Raw genomic sequence first — 20,742 nt, forward strand, 5'->3', positions numbered from 1 at the left:
TTTTGGGAAGCAACCCACTTGAGGGTTCTGGAGTAAATGTGGCAGGGCCGACTCAGCGAATTATGCAAATTTGAACTTGTATGATATTTGTACATCGCGACTACGAACGAGAACAATGCTATTTAGGAATGTCGCCGTACAAGTCGCGAACCAACACGGGTTGATTTATTTACATAAAAGAAGCGTTGGCGGCAACCTGACGAAATATAAAGGCATTCCCGGCCAGTCAGGGAATCGTCAAACCACAAAACGAAGTCGACGGCCTGACTAGCCAGGAGTTGCTATTACACGATTTTGACTCATTAACGACAGTGGGACAGCTGAAAGGCTGGTGATGCTGCGAGAGCATCCTGTCGGAAGAATTTAAGGATCGTGTGGTGGGAGTTTTTGTAGAGAATCAGGCGAGGTACGAGGAGGAGGATCTGTGCATTGTGGATCGATTGCAAAGTTGAAGATCAATTGCGCGGCTGAGTGGATTTATAGGCTGGGCTTGTTTGTTCGTATTATTCTTGTAGCCCCCAACGCCCGTTTGTCATTTGTCAGTCAGTCAGTGTTTTGCTCATCACCTCGACTCATCACCCGACTCACCGCCGCAAGACTCGCATTCTGTCGGTCAGCGCGGTCCCCCTCCTCGTCGTCCACGTACAATAGTCTAGCCTGGATATGGTGCGTTACTCCACGACTTGATGACTGCATTAGACGCTCAAGATAATGACTTAGACTGATATAATGGATGCACTGGACGAGAAGCATTCAATGGAAATTGACGACATTGTATCAGTACAAGATCGTGAGTACAAATGCTCCATTTCATGTCCTATCCATCGATGGTGGATTCCTGGCCGTAGATGAAGCATTCGCGGCGAAGCATATGCCGGATCTGGGACACGAAGTCAAGGACTTCCAGGTGTTCACTTGGCGACTAACCAACTGGAAGAAATTGGAGAAGAAGATAACGAGCCCGGAATTCGAATGTGGGGGTCATAAATGGTTCGTAGCCAATTGCCCGGCGTCCAGGCGTTCCTTATTGAATGCGTTATTTAGGCGTATCCTGCTATTTCCTTTCGGCAACTCGAACGCTCCGCCAAATGATACAGTTTCTGTCTATCTCGACTATGCGGAACCCAAGAAAGCCCCAGAGGGCTGGCATGCATGCGCTCAGTTTGCCCTGGTTATCTCAAACATATACGACCCTGCGATATACACCGTCAGCCGTATGTTGGGACACAGACAGAGGGTTTGTAGACACCTGACTAACGTACTACGACGTAGATGCTCACCACCGTTTCATCGCCGAAGAATCCGACTGGGGATTTACTCGCTTTAGTGAACTGCGGAAACTTTTCCATGTCGCTGAAGGGCACAATCGTCCAACCATCGAAGAAGAATCAGCCGACGTCACTGTTTTCGTTCGTGTACTAGAAGATCCTACTGGGGTACTATGGCATAATTTCGTCAAGTACGTCGCCGAGCATTTCCTCAGGTATTGACATCAACCAACACCCGTGACCTAGCTATGACTCAAAGAAGGAAACGGGTTTCGTAGGCCTGAAGAATCAGGGCGCAACATGTTACATGAATTCTCTCCTTCAAAGTCTCTACTGCACTCGCTACTTTCGACGCGTGAGTCACTTCTCATTAGCGTACCCACTTGCTCATCCACAGCTTTCGAAAGGCTGTGTACCAAATACCAACGGAGGACGACATTCCCACTGAGAGTGTTCCATTGGCTCTACAACGTGCATTTTACCACCTGCAGACATCGGACCAACCCGTTGGTAGGCCTAGAAGGTTCCTAAGAAAGAGCAACAAGCTGATTGGTTGACCTACAGGTACTACTGAGCTCACGAAATCCTTTGGGTGGAAATCCCTCGATTCTTTCCTACAACACGATGTCCAGGAATTCAATCGTGTACTTCAGGACAAGCTGGAATCCAAAATGAAGGTCTGTCCTTTCTTAGCTCTTAGGTGCACCGCGCTCATCGCTCTGGTTTTCAGGGCACGAAAGCGGAAGGCGCCATTGCCAAGCTTTTTGTAGGCAAGATGAAGAGCTTCATCAAATGTGTTAATGTTGAATACGAGTCCTCGAGAATTGAGGAGTTCAATGGTATGTCTACCGTATCCTGCATCATGGCCTACCTGAAGGACGTTTTAGACATCCAATTGAATGTCAAGGGCATGAAGAACCTTTACGAATCATTCAAAGACTACGTAGCAGTCGAGACACTTGAAGGGGAGAACAAATACCAAGCAGAAGGATTTGGTCTTCAAGATGCCAAGAAAGGCATCGTCTTCGAATCATTCCCCCCTGTCCTGCACCTTCAGCTCAAGCGGTTTGAGTACGATATTCAACGCGATGCTATGGTCAAGGTACATTCCTGTTCTCGTGGCGTTGATGCATCAGTTTACCCTCATACCAACTCAGATCAATGATCGCCACGAATTCCCTTTCGAAATCGACTTGGGCGAGTTCCTCGACTCAAATGCCGATCGTTCACAGCCGTGGGTGTACAAACTGCACGGTGTGCTTGTACATTCAGGTGATTTGCACGGTGGTCACTACTTCGCTTTGATCAAGCCTGACCGCGACACGAGGTGGTTGAAGTTCGATGATGATCGTGTAACGCCGGTGACTGATAGGGAGGTGTTGGAGGAGAATTATGGTGGGGAAGCGTTGAATGGCGTTCCTGCTGCTTTGCAGCGGAACCAGGTGCGCGCCATGAAGAGGTTTACAAACGCATATATGTTGGTGTACATCCGAGAATGCGCCATTGACGAGGTATTGGCACCGTTCACCGAGGAGGACACCCCAACCCATCTGAGTAAGCCATATCCCCAAGTGACCACCAGCGTGTATTCACCCCGATCTAGAACGCCGGCTAGAAGAGGAGCGCGTACAACAAGAGGCGAAGAAGCGTGAGCGGGAAGAGCAACATCTCTTCCTCACTGCGAAGGTAGTTATATACGCATATTATCATGTCGTCGCAAAATTAACTCCCTTAGGTCATCACGGACGAAACATTCACTCGCCATGAAGGCTTCGACTTGGCGACATTCGACGAAAAGAACTGGCCGGCGTCCGATCTTCCAAGCTTCCGTGTCTTGAAGCAAGAAACGTACAGCATGTTTAAGAGTCGTGTGGCGCAACACTTCCATTATCCTGAGAATCAAATACGCCTCTGGGTCCTTGTAAACCGCCAGAATAAGACTGTCAGGCCCGATACTCACATCCCGGAGAACGAACCTACTCTGAGTGCGTGTGCTAGATCATGAACTTAAAGTACTCGTTACTCATTGTACACAGCGGTTGAGGTTATTCGCAACAATATGGCGGCGAGACAAAATGACCTTCGGCTATACCTTGATGTCATCCCCGATCCTTCAAAGGTTTGTACACATATTCATTACTGCTTGAACGCTGTTGATGGTTTAACGTACAGCCTGACCCCCCAGCCCAATCCATTATGATCTTCCTCAAGCACTTTGATACATCGAAGCAGAGTCTGTTCGGTGTGGGCAAAGTCTACATGCCAAAGAACAGCAAGGTCGGCGACTTGATGACCGTAGTGAATGAGCGCATGCGTTGGACACCAGGGACGCCGATCAAACTCTACGAGGTGCGTTGCCTGACGATCTATTTCCTTTTCGATGTCTGAACCATTGGTTAGGAAATCAAACCCGGAATGATCGAGCTTATGAAGCCCAAACTGTCGTTCGCTCAGAGCGAGATTCAGGACGGAGACGTCATTTGCTTCCAAGTCGATATATCGGAGAAAGAGTTGGTCTTCGTGCACATATTCACCCAACTGCGATACTGACTGAACTCTAGGATCCATGACCTTGAAGCTCAAGGCCTCTACTCGAATCCCGTACAGTACTACGACTTCCTACAAAACCGGGTAATGATAATCTTCCGACCTAAATTCGACGAACCCGATCACGACCACCCTGAGTTCAGCCTTGTCCTCAGCAAGAAGCAGAACTATGACATAGTATGTCGTTGCAACTACTGTCTTCTTCCAGGATGTTAAGCTTCTTGTTCGCAGATGTCTCAGAAAGCTGGAGAATACCTACGACACGACCAGATTAAACTACGATTTACTACGACCCATGCCACGAACGGTAGCCCGAAGGCGGTTCTCAAGAGAAGCCTGAACCAGAGTATCCAAGAGATCATGACCCCGAACTACATGAACCCTACCACCACTGTTATCCTCTACGAGAAGCTTGACGTCAGCATAGTCGAACTCGAGACGAAACGCAGTCTGAAGGTAGTGTGGACTGGGATCCACAATAAGGAGGAGGGGACACATTCATTCCTACTCCCGAAGACGAGTATGGTACACGATCTAGGCGATCACCTCGCCAAACAAGTCACTCTGTCGCCAGGCGGAACAGGAAAGATTCGCATATTCGAGATTTCGAAAGACGGCAAGATGCAAAGGGAGTTCACCGGGTCAGAGATGATTGGTAACATTCCCGATCCAGTGGAGCTATACGCTGAGGTACGATGCGCGATTCCTTCGCGGCTGCAACAACCATCCTGAATGATTATCCAGGAAATACCGCGTGAGGAGGCCGAAGCTGACGATTCGGACAAAGTCATAGGTGTCTTTCACTTCTCTAAGGAGCTCGTGCGGACGCACGGTGTACCATTCAAATTCGTAGTCAAGCGGGTTCGTTGTCTTCTTTCTGAGTCGCGTAACGGCTCAGGGTTAACATTGTACTCTTACTTCAGGGCGAGAAATTCTCGGAGACCAAGAAGCGACTCCAAGCTCGGATAGGTGTCTCAGACAAGGAGCTAGCAAAATACCGCTTTGCTTTGATACAAGCATCGACATTCAAACAACCTTCGTATATAGAAGACGGTAAGCTATCCGTTGTCCTAGTTCTATCACGTTCGATTAAGACTTCGTCTAGACGACACCATTTACGAACACCAATTCGCGCCAGAAGATGTCCTTGGGCTCGATCATGTCGATAAGTCTGGTAAAACACGGACGGGAGGTGCGGAGAAGGCTATCGTGATCAGAGGATAATTATGTTTCATGTCTTACACCATTACATCTCAATTGTTTTTTCTCAATTATTACCATTGTACTGTCTATTGCAACGACAAGTAAACCAGGACGTAGAGGTATCAGCGTACATGCGACAGAGCCTAGTGGAAAATATGTGTAACGTAGAGATAACAATGCAATCACTTCCGTTTCTTATTCTTTTTGGCCTGGGTCAGAGGGATTGAACTACACTGGATCCATGAAGTTCAATTGTTTGCACGCACAGATTTTCGGGACATGTTGGGGGAATCAGGCGCTTCACCGTCGCTTGAAGCTACACTCTCAGCCTTTGAAGGAGGAGCGAGGCCGTTTGGAGTTTTAGGTGTTGTTGGTGTAAGAAGGGAGGGAGACGGACTGGTGAGCGCAGGTGAAGAGGGCACGCTTGACGTCGCGACGGACTTTGACTTCACACCGTATTTGATTTCTGCAAGTATAAGCCAATTTGAGTGTAGGCCATCAGACAAGAAAGGTAGACAAACCTTTGGCCGTCCGTGTCTCGTTGGTAGACTCAAATAGTTGACGCATCCGTTCGTTGGCAATCATTTCGTTGGCTGTTGGAAAGATAACCTGGCCCCATCCTTCGACGTATGCATTTGCTTCCTGCACGACTTCCATAATTTCGGCCTCCAGTTCCTTCTCAGCTGCCAGCAGGCTGTTCCATAGGTCGTCACCAATTGAGCCCTTCTGCAACAAATTTTGAAGTGCGGGTTTGTCCTCTCGAAGCCGAATGACACGGTGAACATCTGCCATGGCGCGTCGTACGAGTGCTGATTTCAATAAGGCATCCGATACTGGTGGGTCGGATTTCCCAAGGAGTGTAACATAAAGATTGCGTTCGTGGTGAGGCGGGAAATAAGGCTCGACGTATTTCGCTGACGTGTTTGATTGCTATTGAGCGATCGAAAGCTAGCCAAGGTTGAGAAACACTTACAAGCCGTGTAATTTCTGTAGAAGTAGCTGAATACGTATAGTCCACCAAAGACTATTATAACATATGCGATGGGGACGAGTATCGAGGCCATGAGAGTTGAAGTCAAGTGCACCGTTGGCGATGCGCTGTCCTCGTGCAGTGTTTGCTCGTGTGTGGCAACAGACATACACGTGACCGGCTCAATGATCGAGCGAGCGGCCCCTGTCAAGCAGTTCCGTCCCGTCTACTGGTCTCTTTCTCCGGTCCTCTCCTTGTCATTTACCACCATGATGCTCTCGCGTTTCTCTGGATCCTTGACTCGCAGCTCTCGCAGCTTGCTCTACTCTTCCCAGCGATTTGCGTCCACGAAAGTAAGAATTCTAGCCACAGAACTTCATAATGTTATTAAATCTTCCTCCTCAGACTCTACGGGAAACCCTTCAGGACGTGATTCCTGCAAAACAAGAGCAACTCAAGAAGCTTGTTCGTGTACAATGGGCTTGATTGCGCTTGCTCTAACATCTTCGGACAGAAAACTGAGCATGCTCAAGCCGTCGTCGGCGACATCAAGGTCTGTCCGTGTCCAAGTTAGCATGATCATGTATACCTAAGAATATGTAGGTTGAGAACATCATTGGTGGCATGAGGGGCCTTAAATCGATGCTATGGGAAGCATCTGTCCTAGATCCCAATGAAGTACGTTCGCACTGGTTCCTACAGTAACATCACTCACGCGACTACGCAGGGCATCCGCTTCCATGGCCTTACAATCCCCGACTGCCAGAAGGTGTTGCCCCCAGCACCTGGCGGAAAGGAAATGACCGCTGAGAGCATGCTTTGGCTTCTCATGACCGGCCAAGTTCCTACAGCTGAGCAAAGTCGACAACTGTCGCAAGAGCTCGCCAGCAAGGGACAGCTTCCCGCCTTCATCGAACAGCTCATTGACTCGTAAGTTGGGAATATGCAGATCGCGTGTCTGCTAATTTCTGTTGCATGTGTATAGGCTCCCCCAGACTCTGCACCCCATGACCCAGCTTGGCATTGGCGTGGCAGCATTGAACCATGATAGCAGCTTTCAGTCCGCCTATGAGAAAGGCATGAAGAAATCGGAGTACTGGACCCACACATACGAGGATTGCATCAACCTCCTTGCTCGACTTCCTGCTCTTGCTGCTCGCATTTACCGCAATGTGTATCACCCTGGCAAAGAGATCCCAGCTATTGACAAGGACTTGGATCTCGTTGGTTAGTTTGCCGATCATCATGCCTCCACGCGCACTCTGACTTGATTTCCCAGGCAACTACACCAATCTCCTTGGCTTCGGAGGAAACAAGAACCTGACCGAATACCTCCGCCTGTACATTGCTCTCCACGGTGATCACGAAGGAGGAAACGCGTCCGCACATACATCTCGTATGTTGTCAGCTACTCAATGTACGGCTACGCTAATGCTATAGCTTAGATCTGGTTGGCTCGACGTTGGCGGATCCTTACCTTGCGTACTCCGCGGCGCTATATGCACTAGCAGGTCCTCTTCACGGGTAATTATACGATTATCAAATGCAAGCCATTCAACTAATCAACTAATACCAATACTTCTACTAGTCTTGCAAACCAGGAGGTCCTCCGATGGCAACAAGCCATGCAGAAGGAATTAGGCGACAACGTCACCCACGACCAAATCAAAGAATACCTGTGGAAGACTCTCAAGAGCGGACAGGTTGTTCCTGGGTAAGCTTGTTCGAACATCATGACCGAATCGCTTTGAGGATCGGCGCATATACAGATACGGCCACGGTGTTCTTCGTCAAGCAGACCCGCGTTTCATTGCCCTTCAAGAATTCTGCGAGTCTCGACCTGAATTGATGGCCAGCTCGACAATTCAGCTTGTCAAGAAGGTAAGCTTCTCGCTCGCGAATTACGTCGTTGATGTCAACACGCTGACATCTTTGCTCCTCAGACTTACGAAGTGGCTCCTGATGTCCTCAAGGAACACGGCAAGGTATGTGGCTCTTTTGTTCCATCCCGATCCCTTCTCACCGCCCCCTTCTTCAGACTAAGAACCCATACCCCAACGTCGATGCCACCTCTGGTAAGGCTTAATACACGTCATGGCTAAACATCCTCTTAAACCCGCTCTAGGCTGCGTCCTTTATCATTATGGTCTCACTGAGTACAAGGTAAGCAGATTGCTTCTCCCGCGACCCCCCTTTACCGATCGGATAAAAATCTAGTATTACACTGTGATCTTCGGTGTCTCGCGTGGTTGGTACACTTCACTTCATCCCCAGATTTGTTGCTGATTACACGGTTAGCATTGGGAGCAATTACTCAGTTGGTCTGGTCCAGAGGTACGGAATCCTCTCTACCCTTACTTCTCAGAAATCTAACTTTCTCTCAGCCCTTGGCCTGCCCCTGGAGCGTCCCAAATGTATGATTCGCGTTATCTGTCCTATGTTTAGTGTAGTTCTGACTGACTTCATTGCAGCCCTCTCTATGGATGCTCTTGAGAAGTTGATCAAAAGCTCATGATCGTCACATCTGCTGTAGTCCGATACGTAGCTTCACTCGCAAAATAGATGATAGGGGTATATGGGATGGCTGTCCTGGAAGTAATATTACATGCTTAAATGTATACAAACCTGCGAAGGAGAAACTACATACGACCTTTAAGTTGAATCAATAAGGAAAGACAACTCAATTGTCACTGATACTGGAACCCAAGGGAGATGAAGAGAAAAGAGCGTTGTACATATAATAAGGGTATATCAGTCTCAGAATCGACGGGGCTGGCCTTGCGAGGCAGCATGCTGCATTGGAGGGGGTGCGCCGCCGCGCATGGGATAACCTCCGCCTGGCATATGACCGGGACCAGGAGGAGGCATACCGCCGCGTGGAGGGGGAGGACCGCCGCGACCTGGACCGGGACCGAAGCCCTGTTGTGGTGGCGGGTATCCACCAGGTTGAGGTCCTGGGCCAGGGAAACCCCGACCAGCGCCCGGGGGTGGATATCCTGGGGGTGGACGCCCTCCTTGGATATTGACGGGAGCCGACTGAGTGTGCGGAGGTGGAGGCGGACGACCTTGAAGCGGAGGAACTTGCTGCTGTTGAGGTGGCGGTGGACCACGAAGAGCGGGGCCAGGACCAGGACCAGGACCGGGGGTTGGTCCTGAATCACGAAGTTGAACGGGCGGAGGGCGATTGCCTCCACCGGGAGGGGGGTTCTTCTCCACAGCCTTCATTATCTCGTCACTGAAAAATAGCATAAGTCAGATCCAAAAATAATGAAAGTGCTAACTCACTCTAGCAAATTCAAGGCTGCGCAAAGGACGACCCATTCGACACAATCTTCATTCCCTTCACCTAGAGTTTGCCACACGGCCTTCTCTTCGGGCGTCTTGCCTGTGATGCTAATCCTGGTTCCACCTCCATTCGGGCCAGGAGGATTCTTCTGGATCTTCCCGAACTCGATACGCTTTGGTGGGATGTTATGCCCGGCGTAGGCAAAATAGAACATACTCCAGAAAGCGGCGTTAGGGTTCGGTTTGGATATCTGGAAGAGTGGGAGATCCGGCGAGTCGGGCGACGGTAGGGAAAGTTTGTATATAGGCGATATGACACCGGTGTTGGCGATAGACCATTTCAAGTTACGAGATGCTTCGCAACGCACTACTCGGGAACTGGCCGACGAACCATGTCCTGGGTCAGAAGCAGACCCCTTTCCGGGTTCTTTAGGGCGAGGCGGGAATAATTTGGCGACACAGAGATCACCTTGAGGCGATGGTGTCAGAAGATAGTTCTCTGAGTTCTAAGCATCCATTAGCGCGGGTGTCCACGTCGATTAAGGAACGGCGTACGAAGTTTGTATGGAGATAAGAATAGAGGATATTGGTGGGTTGACCTATGCTTTACGCATCAGTCTCGCTCCCAATCTGATGTAGGATGGTTCTCGGGCATTACCATGAGGAGTGACTACAAGAGTTGGGAGGTGATTTGGGAGGGTTGGATGATTGGGCGAAGTGTACACAGCGTATATTGCTGCAACGATGGCGGGGGTGAGCTCGCTGTGGCGGACGGCGGCGAAGAGGCTTACCTGCCATGATGAGAGTCAAGAAGAAAGAAGACAGCAACGCTTAGCTGGGCGAACTCAACCTCAGAAATCACGCTGCTGTATGCCCTTATTTGGACAAATCAGCTACCGTTTCCAAGCTGTATTTCTGGCCACGCAGCGACCCCAGACCCCGCCTGCTGCGGTTCATGTTCTCTTGGTGCTGGGACAAGAATGCGTCCTTGTCCGTGGCATCTGCAGCTAGCGTGAAAGCCAAATTTATACTGTGAATACATCGTGGATTTAATACTGTGACTGACACGCTATGCACCTGTCCGGCTTGATAGGCTTGTAACGGTCAAATAATTCTAGGATGCTGTCAATAGCCGAGCCTATATCAATGCTACTGGAATTGAGCTTTCATTTGTGCGGTCGCCGGAGGCTGGCGGCGCACGAAGCACTAGCATCGCGAGCTGGTGCTGTGAGCTGAGAGTGTCACGTTTTGTCACAGGCTGTTCCGCGACTTGGTTGTCGAAACCATCGATACCCAGGACGCAGACAAATTCCTGTCTGCGCTGGTTCTCCTCTGACCACCATCTTGTCTCGCGATCAACGCACTGAACTGGATTCTCCTAAATCGTCGCTATGAAGGGACTCAAGAAAACTTTGGTTGGTTTTCCCCTCTGCATCAGTTCTGCCAACAAACTGGCACACTCATGCCGCCATCTCTGTAGCTCAGGAAGAGCTCGCAAGACTCGAATTCTTCAAAACACAAGGACTCCAAGACGAATAGCGCCGCCGCCGCGGCTGCTGCTGCAGCTGCAGCGGCTCCTCCCCCGCCTCCAAATACGGGCAAGCCGCTTCCCCAACCAGCCGCTTCTATAGCCACTGCCCACAGCCATCCCAATAACAGTAACCATTATTTGCAACAGCAACCCGCCGCCACTCGTTCTACCCCTCTCATTGTCCCCAGTTCTTCTGATCGGACCAGATACTCTTCAGATAGTGCTTCTGCTGCACCTCCAATAGTCGTCGTTAGCTCAGATGCAGACCCACGTCGCGGCGGGCCATATAGCGGCTCGCCAGAGAGATCGTCTCTGACGATTGATCACGCCGTGGGCGGCGCTGCTACCCCTCCTCGAACGGCCTTGAAAGGCTTGAGAACGGGCCCGAAAGACACCATTCCCATCGTTGGAAAGCCGCCACGAAAGCAGCGAAGCAGTAGGTTTGTCGTCACGGATAAAGCAGAGATTGAGAAGCTGCCTTCTTTCATGGGTGCGTATTGCCGCTATGTCTTCTGTTATCATCTTAACACCATTTGCAATTAGAAATGCCACCCAGCGACCGTCCGCAATTGTTTATCCGCAAACTTCATCAATGTCGTGTCTTATTCGATTTCAACGATGCTAGTTCTGACCTCAAGGGCAAGCAAATCAAGGCTCAAACACTTCATGATCTCCTTGAGTATGTGACCACTCAACGCGGGGTGATCACCGAAAACGTGTATCCTGAGGTAGTAAACATGGTATGAGTCTCACCTACTTACAGTCGGCTAGACGCTGATCGAGGTCGCGTGCAGTTCGCAGTTAACCTCTTTCGTTCTATCCCTCCCCCCGTTAACCCAACAGGAGATGCATTCGACCCGGAAGAGGACGAGCCCGTCCTCGAACTGGCCTGGCCGCATCTCCAGATCGTCTACGAATTTTTCCTCCGTTTCGTGGAAAGTCCCGATTTCAACACTAATCAAGCTAAACGGTTCATCGACCAAAGCTTCGTTCTCAACCTTCTCGAACTTTTCGATTCAGAAGATCCAAGAGAGCGCGATTTTCTCAAGACGACTTTGCACCGAATTTACGGGAAATTCCTCAATCTGCGCGCCTTCATTCGGAGATCCATCAATAACGTCTTTTTCCATTTCATTTACGAGACCGAGCGTCACAACGGGATTGCGGAGCTCTTAGAGATCCTAGGGTCTATTATCAACGGCTTTGCGCTGCCGCTGAAAGACGAACACAAGACCTTCCTCACGCGCGTCCTCATCCCCTTGCACAAAGTCAAGAGTTTGTCTATGTATCATCCGCAGCTGGCGTACTGCGTTGTCCAATTTTTAGAGAAGGACCCTGTTCTGGCGGAGGATGTTATGATGGGACTCCTCAGGTTTTGGCCCAAGGTCAACTCGCCAAAGGAAGTTATGTATCTAAACGAGGTGGAGGAAGTTCTGGATGTGATCGACGCGGTGGAATTCCAAAAGATCCAAGTACCTTTATTTCAACAGCTCGCCCGCTGCATCAACAGCCAGCATTTCCAAGTGGCCGAGCGCGCGCTATTATACTGGAACAACGAATATGTCGTTAATCTCATGAGCAACAATCTCCCCGTCGTCCTTCCCATCGTCTTCCCCGCTTTGTACTCCAACTCAAGATCCCACTGGAATAGGTACGTGACAACCTTTACTTCTGCGGCGTGTTATCCAAACTTGGCCTTCTCTAAGAACGATACATGGCATGGTCTACAACGCGCTGAAGCTATTCATGGAGATCAATCCTGATCTATTCGACGAGGCAATGCAACACTATCGACAACAAAGGATCGAGTATGTTTTTACTTATCGTGGTCTTTGCCTGTTGATATCGTAAACTCACTGCTTATACTAGGGAACAACAAAGTGCTGTTCATCGATACGAGGCATGGCAGAAACTCCGGGAAGTTGCCTTGCAGAAGGCGCCAGGCGGGCGTCTGCCTGAAGGCTATGTTGAAATCCCTCACCCACCTCCCCCACCGCCTCCACCTGCCGATGATATGGATATCATGGATCTTTCGATGGAGCTGAACGCTGCTTCGATCGATGATATCGGCCTAGATGAGCAAGGAATCGAGAGAGTTCCTACCGCTGATCCTGGGTTAGATGTAAGTTTGGCCGCGCAAGCAAGCTGTAGGTTTTACTAACCGCTTTGCTCCTTGCTGCCAAGAGTCCCATACCTGACGTTGGGACACCGATCGATAACTCACCCTCGCAAGCACCGCATGTCCGTCGAAAAAGCGTTCTACCAGGTCAGCACGATTGGCAGTCACTTCAGTCTGGGCTTGCTTGGTTTACATCTTCTGCGTAGTGGATCCAACTGTGTTGCGAGACCTGCAGGCGCATAGAAGCCTGGACGATACCGTTGCACCCAATTCTCATGTACTGCTTTGAAGCATAGAAGTATCTTCGAAGCCACATGTTCATAGCCCTGGCCTGTTGCATATGTTGCATATACCCCTACTGTACAACCTCGTGTGTGCATCCGTTGGACATACAGATCTCACCATCGTGTTTTATAACGGCTGAATGCTATTTAATTTCTCCGTGCAGTGCAGCAGGGCACCCGTAGCACCCATCACGTCGGAGTGGGTTCTCGAACGGAGGTAGAAAACTATGGAAAGCGACATATCGCGATGGCGTGTCACGTGACGCACAGAGAACTTTCTGGTAAATGGTCGATCTTTCGGGATGGATGAGGCCAGATGTATATAAATCCGCGCGGTCGAGGGCTGCAGTCAGCAAACTTTTCTCCTCTAGACTCTATCCACCCATCTCTTCCCCCTAAACCATCATGTCGTCTTCAAAAGCCATCGGAATTGACTTGGGCACCACCTACTCGTAAGCGCACCGACAATCTCTCCTCATCGCGCTCGACGATGCTGACGATCTTTTGTAGGTGCGTCGGTGTCTGGCAAAACGACCGAGTCGAGATCATCGCCAACGATCAGGGTAACCGAACGACACCCTCATATGTCTCGTTCTCGGACACCGAACGTCTGATCGGTGATGCCGCCAAGAATCAGGTCGCCATGAACCCCCACAACACGTACGTGCACCAACCGAGTGGCCTTGTCTTGGATATGGTTCTGATATTGTCTTTGTAGTGTCTTCGACGCCAAGCGTCTCATCGGTCGCAAATTCGATGATATCGAAGTGCAGTCCGATATCAAGCACTTCCCTTTCACTGTCTTCAGCAAGCAGGGGAAACCATACATCCGTGTGCAATATCGCGGAGAGGACAAAGAATTCGTGAGTTCAGCCATTTCTGATGTCTTTGTTCGATTCTGATCTTATGTCGCGTAGTCACCCGAAGAAATCTCGTCTATGGTCCTGAACAAGATGAAGGAGACGGCTGAGGCGTACTTGGGCACAACAGTCAACAACGCCGTTGTCACTGTCCCTGCCTACTTCAACGATTCTCAGCGACAGGCCACCAAGGACGCTGGTACCATCTCTGGCCTCAATGTCCTCCGTATCATCAACGAGCCTACCGCTGCTGCCATCGCCTACGGTCTTGACAAGAAGGTCGTTGGCGAACGCAACGTCTTGATCTTCGATCTCGGTGGAGGAACTTTCGATGTCTCCCTCCTGACCATCGAAGAGGGCATCTTCGAAGTCAAGGCCACTGCTGGTGACACCCATCTTGGTGGTGAAGATTTCGACAACCGTCTCGTCAACCACTTCGTCCAGGAGTTCAAGCGCAAGCACAAGAAGGACCTCTCCTCCAACCCCCGTGCTCTCCGTCGTCTCCGTACCGCTTGCGAACGTGCCAAGCGTACCCTCTCCTCCGCCACCCAAACCTCCATCGAAATTGACTCTCTCTTCGAGGGTATCGACTTCTACACCTCCCTCACCCGTGCTCGTTTCGAGGAACTTTGCCAGGATCTCTTCCGCTCTACTCTCGAGCCCGTGGAGAAGGTTCTGCGCGATTCCAAGATCGATAAGGCCAACGTCCACGAAATCGTCCTCGTCGGTGGCTCCACCCGTATCCCTCGTATCGTCAAGCTCGTGTCTGACTTCTTCAACGGCAAGGAGCCCAACAAGAGCATCAACCCCGATGAGGCCGTCGCTTACGGTGCGGCTGTCCAGGCTGCCATCCTCTCCGGAGACACCTCAGAGAAGACCCAGGATCTCCTCCTCCTCGATGTCGCCCCTCTGTCATTAGGTATCGAGACCGCCGGAGGTGTCATGACCGCCCTCATTAAGCGTAACACCACCGTCCCAACCAAGAAGTCCGAGACCTTCTCCACCTACTCCGACAACCAGCCCGGTGTGCTTATCCAAGTGTACGAGGGTGAACGTGCTCGCACAAAGGACAACAACCTCCTCGGCAAGTTCGAGCTCAGCGGTATCCCACCAGCACCCCGTGGTGTTCCTCAGATCGAGGTCACCTTCGACATTGACGCCAACGGTATCTTGAACGTCTCCGCCTCGGATAAGACCACCGGAAAGTCGAATCGCATCACCATTACCAACGACAAGGGCCGTCTCTCGAAGGAGGAGATTGAGCGCATGGTCAACGAAGCCGAGAAGTACAAATGTAAGTTTGCGTTAATAATTCTAGGCATCCTTAAGCAAGATACTAATATTACTCTTTCTAGCCGAAGATGAGGAGGCTGCTGCTCGCATTGCTGCCAAGAACGGTCTCGAATCGTATGCCTACAACCTCCGTAACTCCCTCACCGACGAGAAGCTCTCTGGCAAGTTTGAGGCCGATGACAAGTCCAAGCTCGAGACCGCCGTCAACGAGACCATCTCATGGCTCGATGCATCACAAGAAGGCTCGAAGGAGGAGTACGAGGAGAAGCAGAAGGAGCTCGAGGCTATCGCCAACCCCATAATGCAGAAGCTGTACGGCGCTGCAGGAGGTGCGCCCGGCGGCTTCCCTGGCGGCGCTGGTGGCTTCCCTGGTGGTGGTGCTCCTGGTGGCTTCCCCGGCGGCGCTGCTGGTGGCGAGGACGGCCCAAGCGTCGAAGAAGTCGACTAAACTACTCGCTCTGCATTCCCTTCCCCTTCATCCATCACTTCTCCGGAGTGCCATGACTGTGACGACGTATTAAAATAGTTGCATCTTTTGTACTCACCGCATCACTTAGTATAGACACAAAACCAATTTTGTAATATATAGCATTTTCTTTTATCATGTTACTATGATTCAATGATATGGAAGAACGATGGTATAAGAGACGTGCATATAGTAGATCTGAGCGATATGAGCGATTATTCATTCCTCGCGAGTAGATTTCAATGCTCCTGCGTTTATCTTCCCTCCTGCAATGGGTCGTTTCAACTTATTGGCACCTAAAGAAATATAAGAACGTCAATCGTCAATGAAGTGAGCAACACAAAGCATATAGGTACTCACCGTTTTCGACAATGAAGCTTGCGGATACGAAGGCCTCGAGATTTGGAATAGCTACACCGACACTTTAATTAATTCCCCGGATGCCTCGATGCCTACTTACTGATGTTCCTCATTGCGAAGAAGTCGGCTTTGATTTGGTGGACATCGACGGTAAGCGTGTAAAACCCTCTGAAGAATCCTTCGCTCCATTGTAAGTCGGGGTTAGCTTGTACCAATTGGCGTGAAAGGCCCTCTGCTATAGACTGATTGGTATCAGCCCCGAAGGTGGACGTAGATGTCACCGCAGTGCCCGCGAATTCAACACCAACGGCACCCGCGCCAGTGATGGGGTTGTAACTGGGACAAACATCAGACAAACCATCGGTTGGGTGCGAGAACTATCAAACCTTGTGGTGTCATTTGGATCTGAGCGCGGTCAGCACGTAATGTTCTCGAAGAATGACTAACTTACGGGCTAGATCAGAGACCCAGTTTCCGTGGCTGTCCCCTGAGAGGATGATCGCATTATCGATGTGCCCGCCAACTAGATGGTCCAAGATACGATTGCGATTGGCCCTGTACCCATCCCAGGAATCCTGCGCGAAGGTTCAATGATAGAGCGGGAATCACCGTCTCGGGGAGTGCTTACAACGTTGACTTGTTGCCAAGCACATTTTATCAGCAATCGTAGGTGGAGATAGAAGCTGCTGACTTACAGAAACCGCCAAAGTCCAGTTGTGTGAATACGATTTGCTGCCTGATCAGAGAAGTGAGAAGACTGGAGCAAGAATCGACGGTACTCCATCCTTACCCTATAATGCGCCATATCGCACCACGTTTCTTTGATTCTGTCAACGTCTTGAAGAGCCCTGCGAATCGATAGTCACTTCGAACTTCTAATGACGCGCATATACATACATTGCTCTTGATCAGCACCCATCAGCGACCGATTTTTCTCATCCGCAAGCGAGTTGATCACTATCGCGATCGTTCGACGTCACTCTGCAAGCCCTGAAGTATGAAGCAGGTTCAACCTACATTCTGTTAGGGTAACGTTAAGTCATGTCTGTTTATCGCCGAGGATATCAAGACGACCAACCCACCTGTGTTGTAGTACAACTAGAGGATGGGGCGGAGGGGATAGCGGGCTTTCAGTAGGACGACGATGTCAAGAATGGTACAACTTACGTCTGTTATGTCTCGGTTATACTGTCCTGTTGTGAAAGGCACACGTCAGGCTTCTGGGTATGCTATGTTCCAACAAACATACGTGTATCCAGCATGGTCAGGTCCTAGGACGCATTCACCATCAGGTGGCTTGACGATGGAAAAACAAAAGGATCGAACGCACAATTAATTTGCCGATCTGAAAATTTCTCCAAATCCTAAGTTGGTTGTTGGGATCGACTTGTCTAATGGGCATCCACTCGTGGTAGGCTCTGACCGCGGCAAGTTTTCGATCAGTAAAGCAAGCACCGGAAGGAGAGAAAGAGCAGCCAATAGCCGTGTCGTTCGAATCAGCTGTCCCTGCCTTCCAGGCTTGGTCCGAAACCTGGCGGTAACGAGATAAGTGACACCAACGGAGCGGATTGCGACGAAGCCCCCGTACCTCGTGGTCATCCTGGAAAGAAGAGAAACGATGAGAACGCTCCCGCGAAAGGAGGTATTCAATAGAGGGCTCAGCAGCTTACCCTTTTAAATCCAAATGTCAAGTTGTCAGCGCCACGGAATCAAAACGGATCGACTAATGCTTTTTGGGTACATACCAAACAGTAATCCACGGACCTGCTGCGTGAGCATCTACCAAGCTCACGTCAGTCCTATACTGGTTCAGTCGTAGACGATAGTCATGGATGGTTGCGGTTTCCCGTCCTAGTACCATTCGCCCAATGGCAGCACTAAGTCACATCGAAGTGAGGCAGGACGATCATCACAGAAGCAAAGAGTACAACCCACCCTGGCCCATCTCCGACAAGGGTTTCATATATCTATCAAACAATCGTGATTGGGGCAAAGAAGGATGATCGACGACTGATGGTCCACGCACATAATCCCCAAGGTGAATGAACAGATCGGCAGTTGTGTTGTGCGCGGCGACGCCGTAAGCGTTGAAGAACCCTGTGAAAGAAGTAAATTTTGAGCCGTGGTCTAGATGAAAATCGATGACAGACCATTTTGATATCGGGAGCATGAGAATACAGCGAGTGTCAAGGCCTTTCCTCCATTGACAAGATGAGCAGGAGCTTTACTTCATATAAGTATATGTACGCCACATAAGCACCGAAATTGCTGACTGTTTGGGCGTGGAAGTGTTCTCGTGGTCCCAATGGGACTTACAGTCTTTGGATTGGTGCAGTCGGAAAACTGGAAGAAGTACTTGGTATCGGGCTCCAAACCTGTTGCTTCCACCTTGACGGTAAAGTCAACATCGAAAGTAGTGAAAGCCTCTCCGGAGTCAATTATTCGACCGGACAAGGTGGGGGATCGCGATATTTTATAGGCCACGCATACCGGAACACTTTCGTCCGGTGTAGGGCCTTCTGATATGGGCAGTGCCCTGGTCCACAGGAGTACGGATGTATCAAATGGGTCACCCTAACCACGCCTTCAAGGTCTAGTAAGTGGATTTAACGAGGCAGAACGCACGCTAGCCACTAAGTGGTTTGTGTGAGCAGAAATCCAATTCCCGTGATGACTCTAAACTGCAAACCTGAATGGGTAAAGTTTATGCCTCCATTCCGCACAAATGGGCTCTTAAAGCGATGTTAGTGACCCAAACCTAGCAATACGTGGGACAATTACATTACTAAAATCGCCTCCATAGAACGTTGGATAATGTTCATCCGTGAATGATCCTGCATCAACTGTCTGTCGCCGAGCATGCTGGATGTGTCGAGCTTGGATGTTTTTGGTATTGTGACCTAGCTGAGAACGGAGAAATCCATGATGAGTACATGAGAGTCCGGCTCAGTTCAATTCTTCAATAGGAACACTTGCTTGCGGGTCATTTGAGAAGGGCGAACAATAGGCTAAATTCCTATCCAGATGCTGTGTGCCATAGACATTAGTGGCAACAAGGGCCAACGTCACAAACGCAGAGAACATCGCGACGAAATCGTCACGATAAGGATATCTCATCCATTCCGTGCGTCAAGCGTATTTCAACGAACTGAGAACGCACGTTCGTTCATTAGGAAGCTTGTTTGTCGTTCGAGGAGCATGGCTCTCAGCGGCCATCCACACGCAATGATAGAGAAGCGTGTCATGCGTGAGAGGGAATAACCAAGTAAAGGCCACAGAAGTCCCAGGTAAGTCGCTGTTCCTTCACGAGTCACCATTCATAATAATCAGAGAGCATAATCGTAATCTCCTGGTAAAGAATTGGAATGAGCGTCAAGTAAGAGTACAAAATCGGGTATTCGTGATGCCACTGAGGCGCCGCCGCCGCCGCCATAGTACTAGTCCATGGATCAGAGTTGAAGCATTGATGGCCGACATCCATAAACCAAATTACCGATAAAGGGCACGAAGTGTCGTCTATGTTGACGCCGTCTGTATCGTGCATGATGATGGTAAGAAGTAGAAGTTCACTTGCTGACATAATGCGCCACCGAAGAAGCGTTGGTGAACCTGGTGGTACGGTGCCTAGTAAGCTCCTTGTTTAGACCAGTGGCGTGCCGCGGCAAGAAACGTCGGATGTACCCGCAATTTGGCCAAGTGCGCGTTCACGCTTGGCCTAGTGCGCGTACTGACTCCTTGCCCACTTCTCAAAACGCGGCGCGTAGGAATTTTCTCAGAATTTTCGGTACGTTAACTTCGAGTACGTACACCTGCACATGGTCCCAGGCCCAACGCCACGGAATCTATGTGATGGCCTGTTGGTTGCCGATTGGGTGACATTGACATTGCGGAGGGGCCTACTGACATTTGAGAACGGACCGATGGCCCTTTGAATTTACTTCCTTATCGGCTGGCTGCTGAGCTCTCTTTCACTCAAACACGATGTGTGGCTCTTCGTTTGTCATCGTACCACATCGAAGGTCCTTTGCTCACCGAAACCCGAAAGGTCCGTTAGCAATCACTGTTTGCCCTCCATGATTATTAATAACCCCCACAATCTCCCCACAACATCACTAGACTCTCACACCGCTGTTTCTGAGTCCATCCTGCACTCCATGCGGGCAAGGGTCTGCGCCCATATCTGTAGTTCAAGTGGTCACCATCTGCGCTGTTTCAGCTACGGCCTCCGCCCGGGGAAGAACATAGGATTTCTGGCGAGGGAACATGTATGGGAGGTAGCGAGCGCTATGTTACCTCCATCGGCATTTGGATTCAGCCCTGCAGATGTCCGTTCTCTTCGGCAAGTCTTGGAGGCATTCTCCTCTTCGAACTTAGGATTGGTTTGCACTTACCCTACGGCCACAATATAACATTTTGGTATATAAGCCGAGCGCACCATCCTCACAAATAGCTGTGCATTGCCCATCCGCTCACCGCCCCCGTTCTACTGCCATCAGCCAGCCATTTATATCTCATCACATTAAATCCGGCCAATCTTCCCTCAGCCCAATAGGTTA

The 20,742-nt window shown here is 50.1% G+C and overlaps 7 protein-coding genes across 7 annotated transcripts; 4 read left to right on the forward strand and 3 right to left on the reverse strand.

Moving 5' to 3' along the window:
- Window positions 1-729: 729 nt before the first annotated feature.
- On the forward strand, window positions 730-5,039 carry PC9H_000778 (uncharacterized protein; the record flags this gene model as incomplete). Its single annotated transcript, XM_036770432.1, has 20 exons — window positions 730-790; window positions 849-990; window positions 1,045-1,214; window positions 1,273-1,459; window positions 1,515-1,623; window positions 1,676-1,778; window positions 1,833-1,945; window positions 1,999-2,107; window positions 2,156-2,370; window positions 2,426-2,822; window positions 2,872-2,954; window positions 3,004-3,253; window positions 3,305-3,387; window positions 3,441-3,617; window positions 3,669-3,778; window positions 3,830-3,992; window positions 4,047-4,505; window positions 4,560-4,676; window positions 4,739-4,868; window positions 4,921-5,039. The coding sequence occupies 20 exons, from the start codon at window positions 730-732 to the stop codon at window positions 5,037-5,039; spliced, it is 3,297 nt and encodes a 1,098-aa protein (XP_036636277.1).
- Window positions 5,040-5,200: 161 nt separating this feature from the next.
- SEC66 (translocation protein S66) lies at window positions 5,201-6,082 on the reverse strand (the record flags this gene model as incomplete). Its single annotated transcript, XM_036770433.1, has 4 exons — window positions 5,201-5,227; window positions 5,285-5,484; window positions 5,540-5,932; window positions 5,992-6,082. The coding sequence occupies 4 exons, from the start codon at window positions 6,080-6,082 to the stop codon at window positions 5,201-5,203; spliced, it is 711 nt and encodes a 236-aa protein (XP_036636278.1).
- Window positions 6,083-6,257: 175 nt separating this feature from the next.
- On the forward strand, window positions 6,258-8,503 carry PC9H_000780 (uncharacterized protein; the record flags this gene model as incomplete). The annotated part of the gene is made up of 17 exons (XM_036770434.1): window positions 6,258-6,341; window positions 6,394-6,453; window positions 6,503-6,541; window positions 6,592-6,666; window positions 6,716-6,918; window positions 6,974-7,215; window positions 7,268-7,384; window positions 7,434-7,512; window positions 7,577-7,702; window positions 7,758-7,869; window positions 7,932-7,973; window positions 8,027-8,063; window positions 8,114-8,151; window positions 8,206-8,236; window positions 8,287-8,322; window positions 8,373-8,402; window positions 8,460-8,503. 17 exons carry the CDS (start codon window positions 6,258-6,260, stop codon window positions 8,501-8,503), a joined length of 1,395 nt encoding a protein of 464 aa, XP_036636279.1.
- A 242-nt stretch (window positions 8,504-8,745) lies between these two features.
- Window positions 8,746-10,071, reverse strand: PC9H_000781 (uncharacterized protein; the record flags this gene model as incomplete). The annotated part of the gene is made up of 5 exons (XM_036770435.1): window positions 8,746-9,223; window positions 9,274-9,779; window positions 9,829-9,872; window positions 9,932-10,009; window positions 10,065-10,071. The coding sequence occupies 5 exons, from the start codon at window positions 10,069-10,071 to the stop codon at window positions 8,746-8,748; spliced, it is 1,113 nt and encodes a 370-aa protein (XP_036636280.1).
- A 593-nt stretch (window positions 10,072-10,664) lies between these two features.
- Window positions 10,665-13,212, forward strand: PC9H_000782 (uncharacterized protein; the record flags this gene model as incomplete). The annotated part of the gene is made up of 8 exons (XM_036770436.1): window positions 10,665-10,688; window positions 10,754-11,294; window positions 11,348-11,544; window positions 11,599-12,455; window positions 12,511-12,612; window positions 12,674-12,926; window positions 12,989-13,070; window positions 13,130-13,212. 8 exons carry the CDS (start codon window positions 10,665-10,667, stop codon window positions 13,210-13,212), a joined length of 2,139 nt encoding a protein of 712 aa, XP_036636281.1.
- Window positions 13,213-13,612: 400 nt separating this feature from the next.
- HSP70_1 (70-kilodalton heat shock protein) lies at window positions 13,613-15,808 on the forward strand (the record flags this gene model as incomplete). Its single annotated transcript, XM_036770437.1, has 5 exons — window positions 13,613-13,659; window positions 13,718-13,867; window positions 13,926-14,070; window positions 14,125-15,361; window positions 15,423-15,808. The coding sequence occupies 5 exons, from the start codon at window positions 13,613-13,615 to the stop codon at window positions 15,806-15,808; spliced, it is 1,965 nt and encodes a 654-aa protein (XP_036636282.1).
- A 237-nt stretch (window positions 15,809-16,045) lies between these two features.
- On the reverse strand, window positions 16,046-16,991 carry PC9H_000784 (uncharacterized protein; the record flags this gene model as incomplete). Its single annotated transcript, XM_036770438.1, has 6 exons — window positions 16,046-16,122; window positions 16,187-16,237; window positions 16,287-16,522; window positions 16,573-16,591; window positions 16,638-16,761; window positions 16,977-16,991. The coding sequence occupies 6 exons, from the start codon at window positions 16,989-16,991 to the stop codon at window positions 16,046-16,048; spliced, it is 522 nt and encodes a 173-aa protein (XP_036636283.1).
- Between the last annotated feature and the right edge of the window lie 3,751 nt (window positions 16,992-20,742).

This window comes from Pleurotus ostreatus, assembly GCF_014466165.1.
Source record: "Pleurotus ostreatus strain PC9 chromosome Unknown scaffold_1, whole genome shotgun sequence".
Taxonomy (NCBI): Eukaryota; Fungi; Basidiomycota; class Agaricomycetes; order Agaricales; family Pleurotaceae; genus Pleurotus; species Pleurotus ostreatus.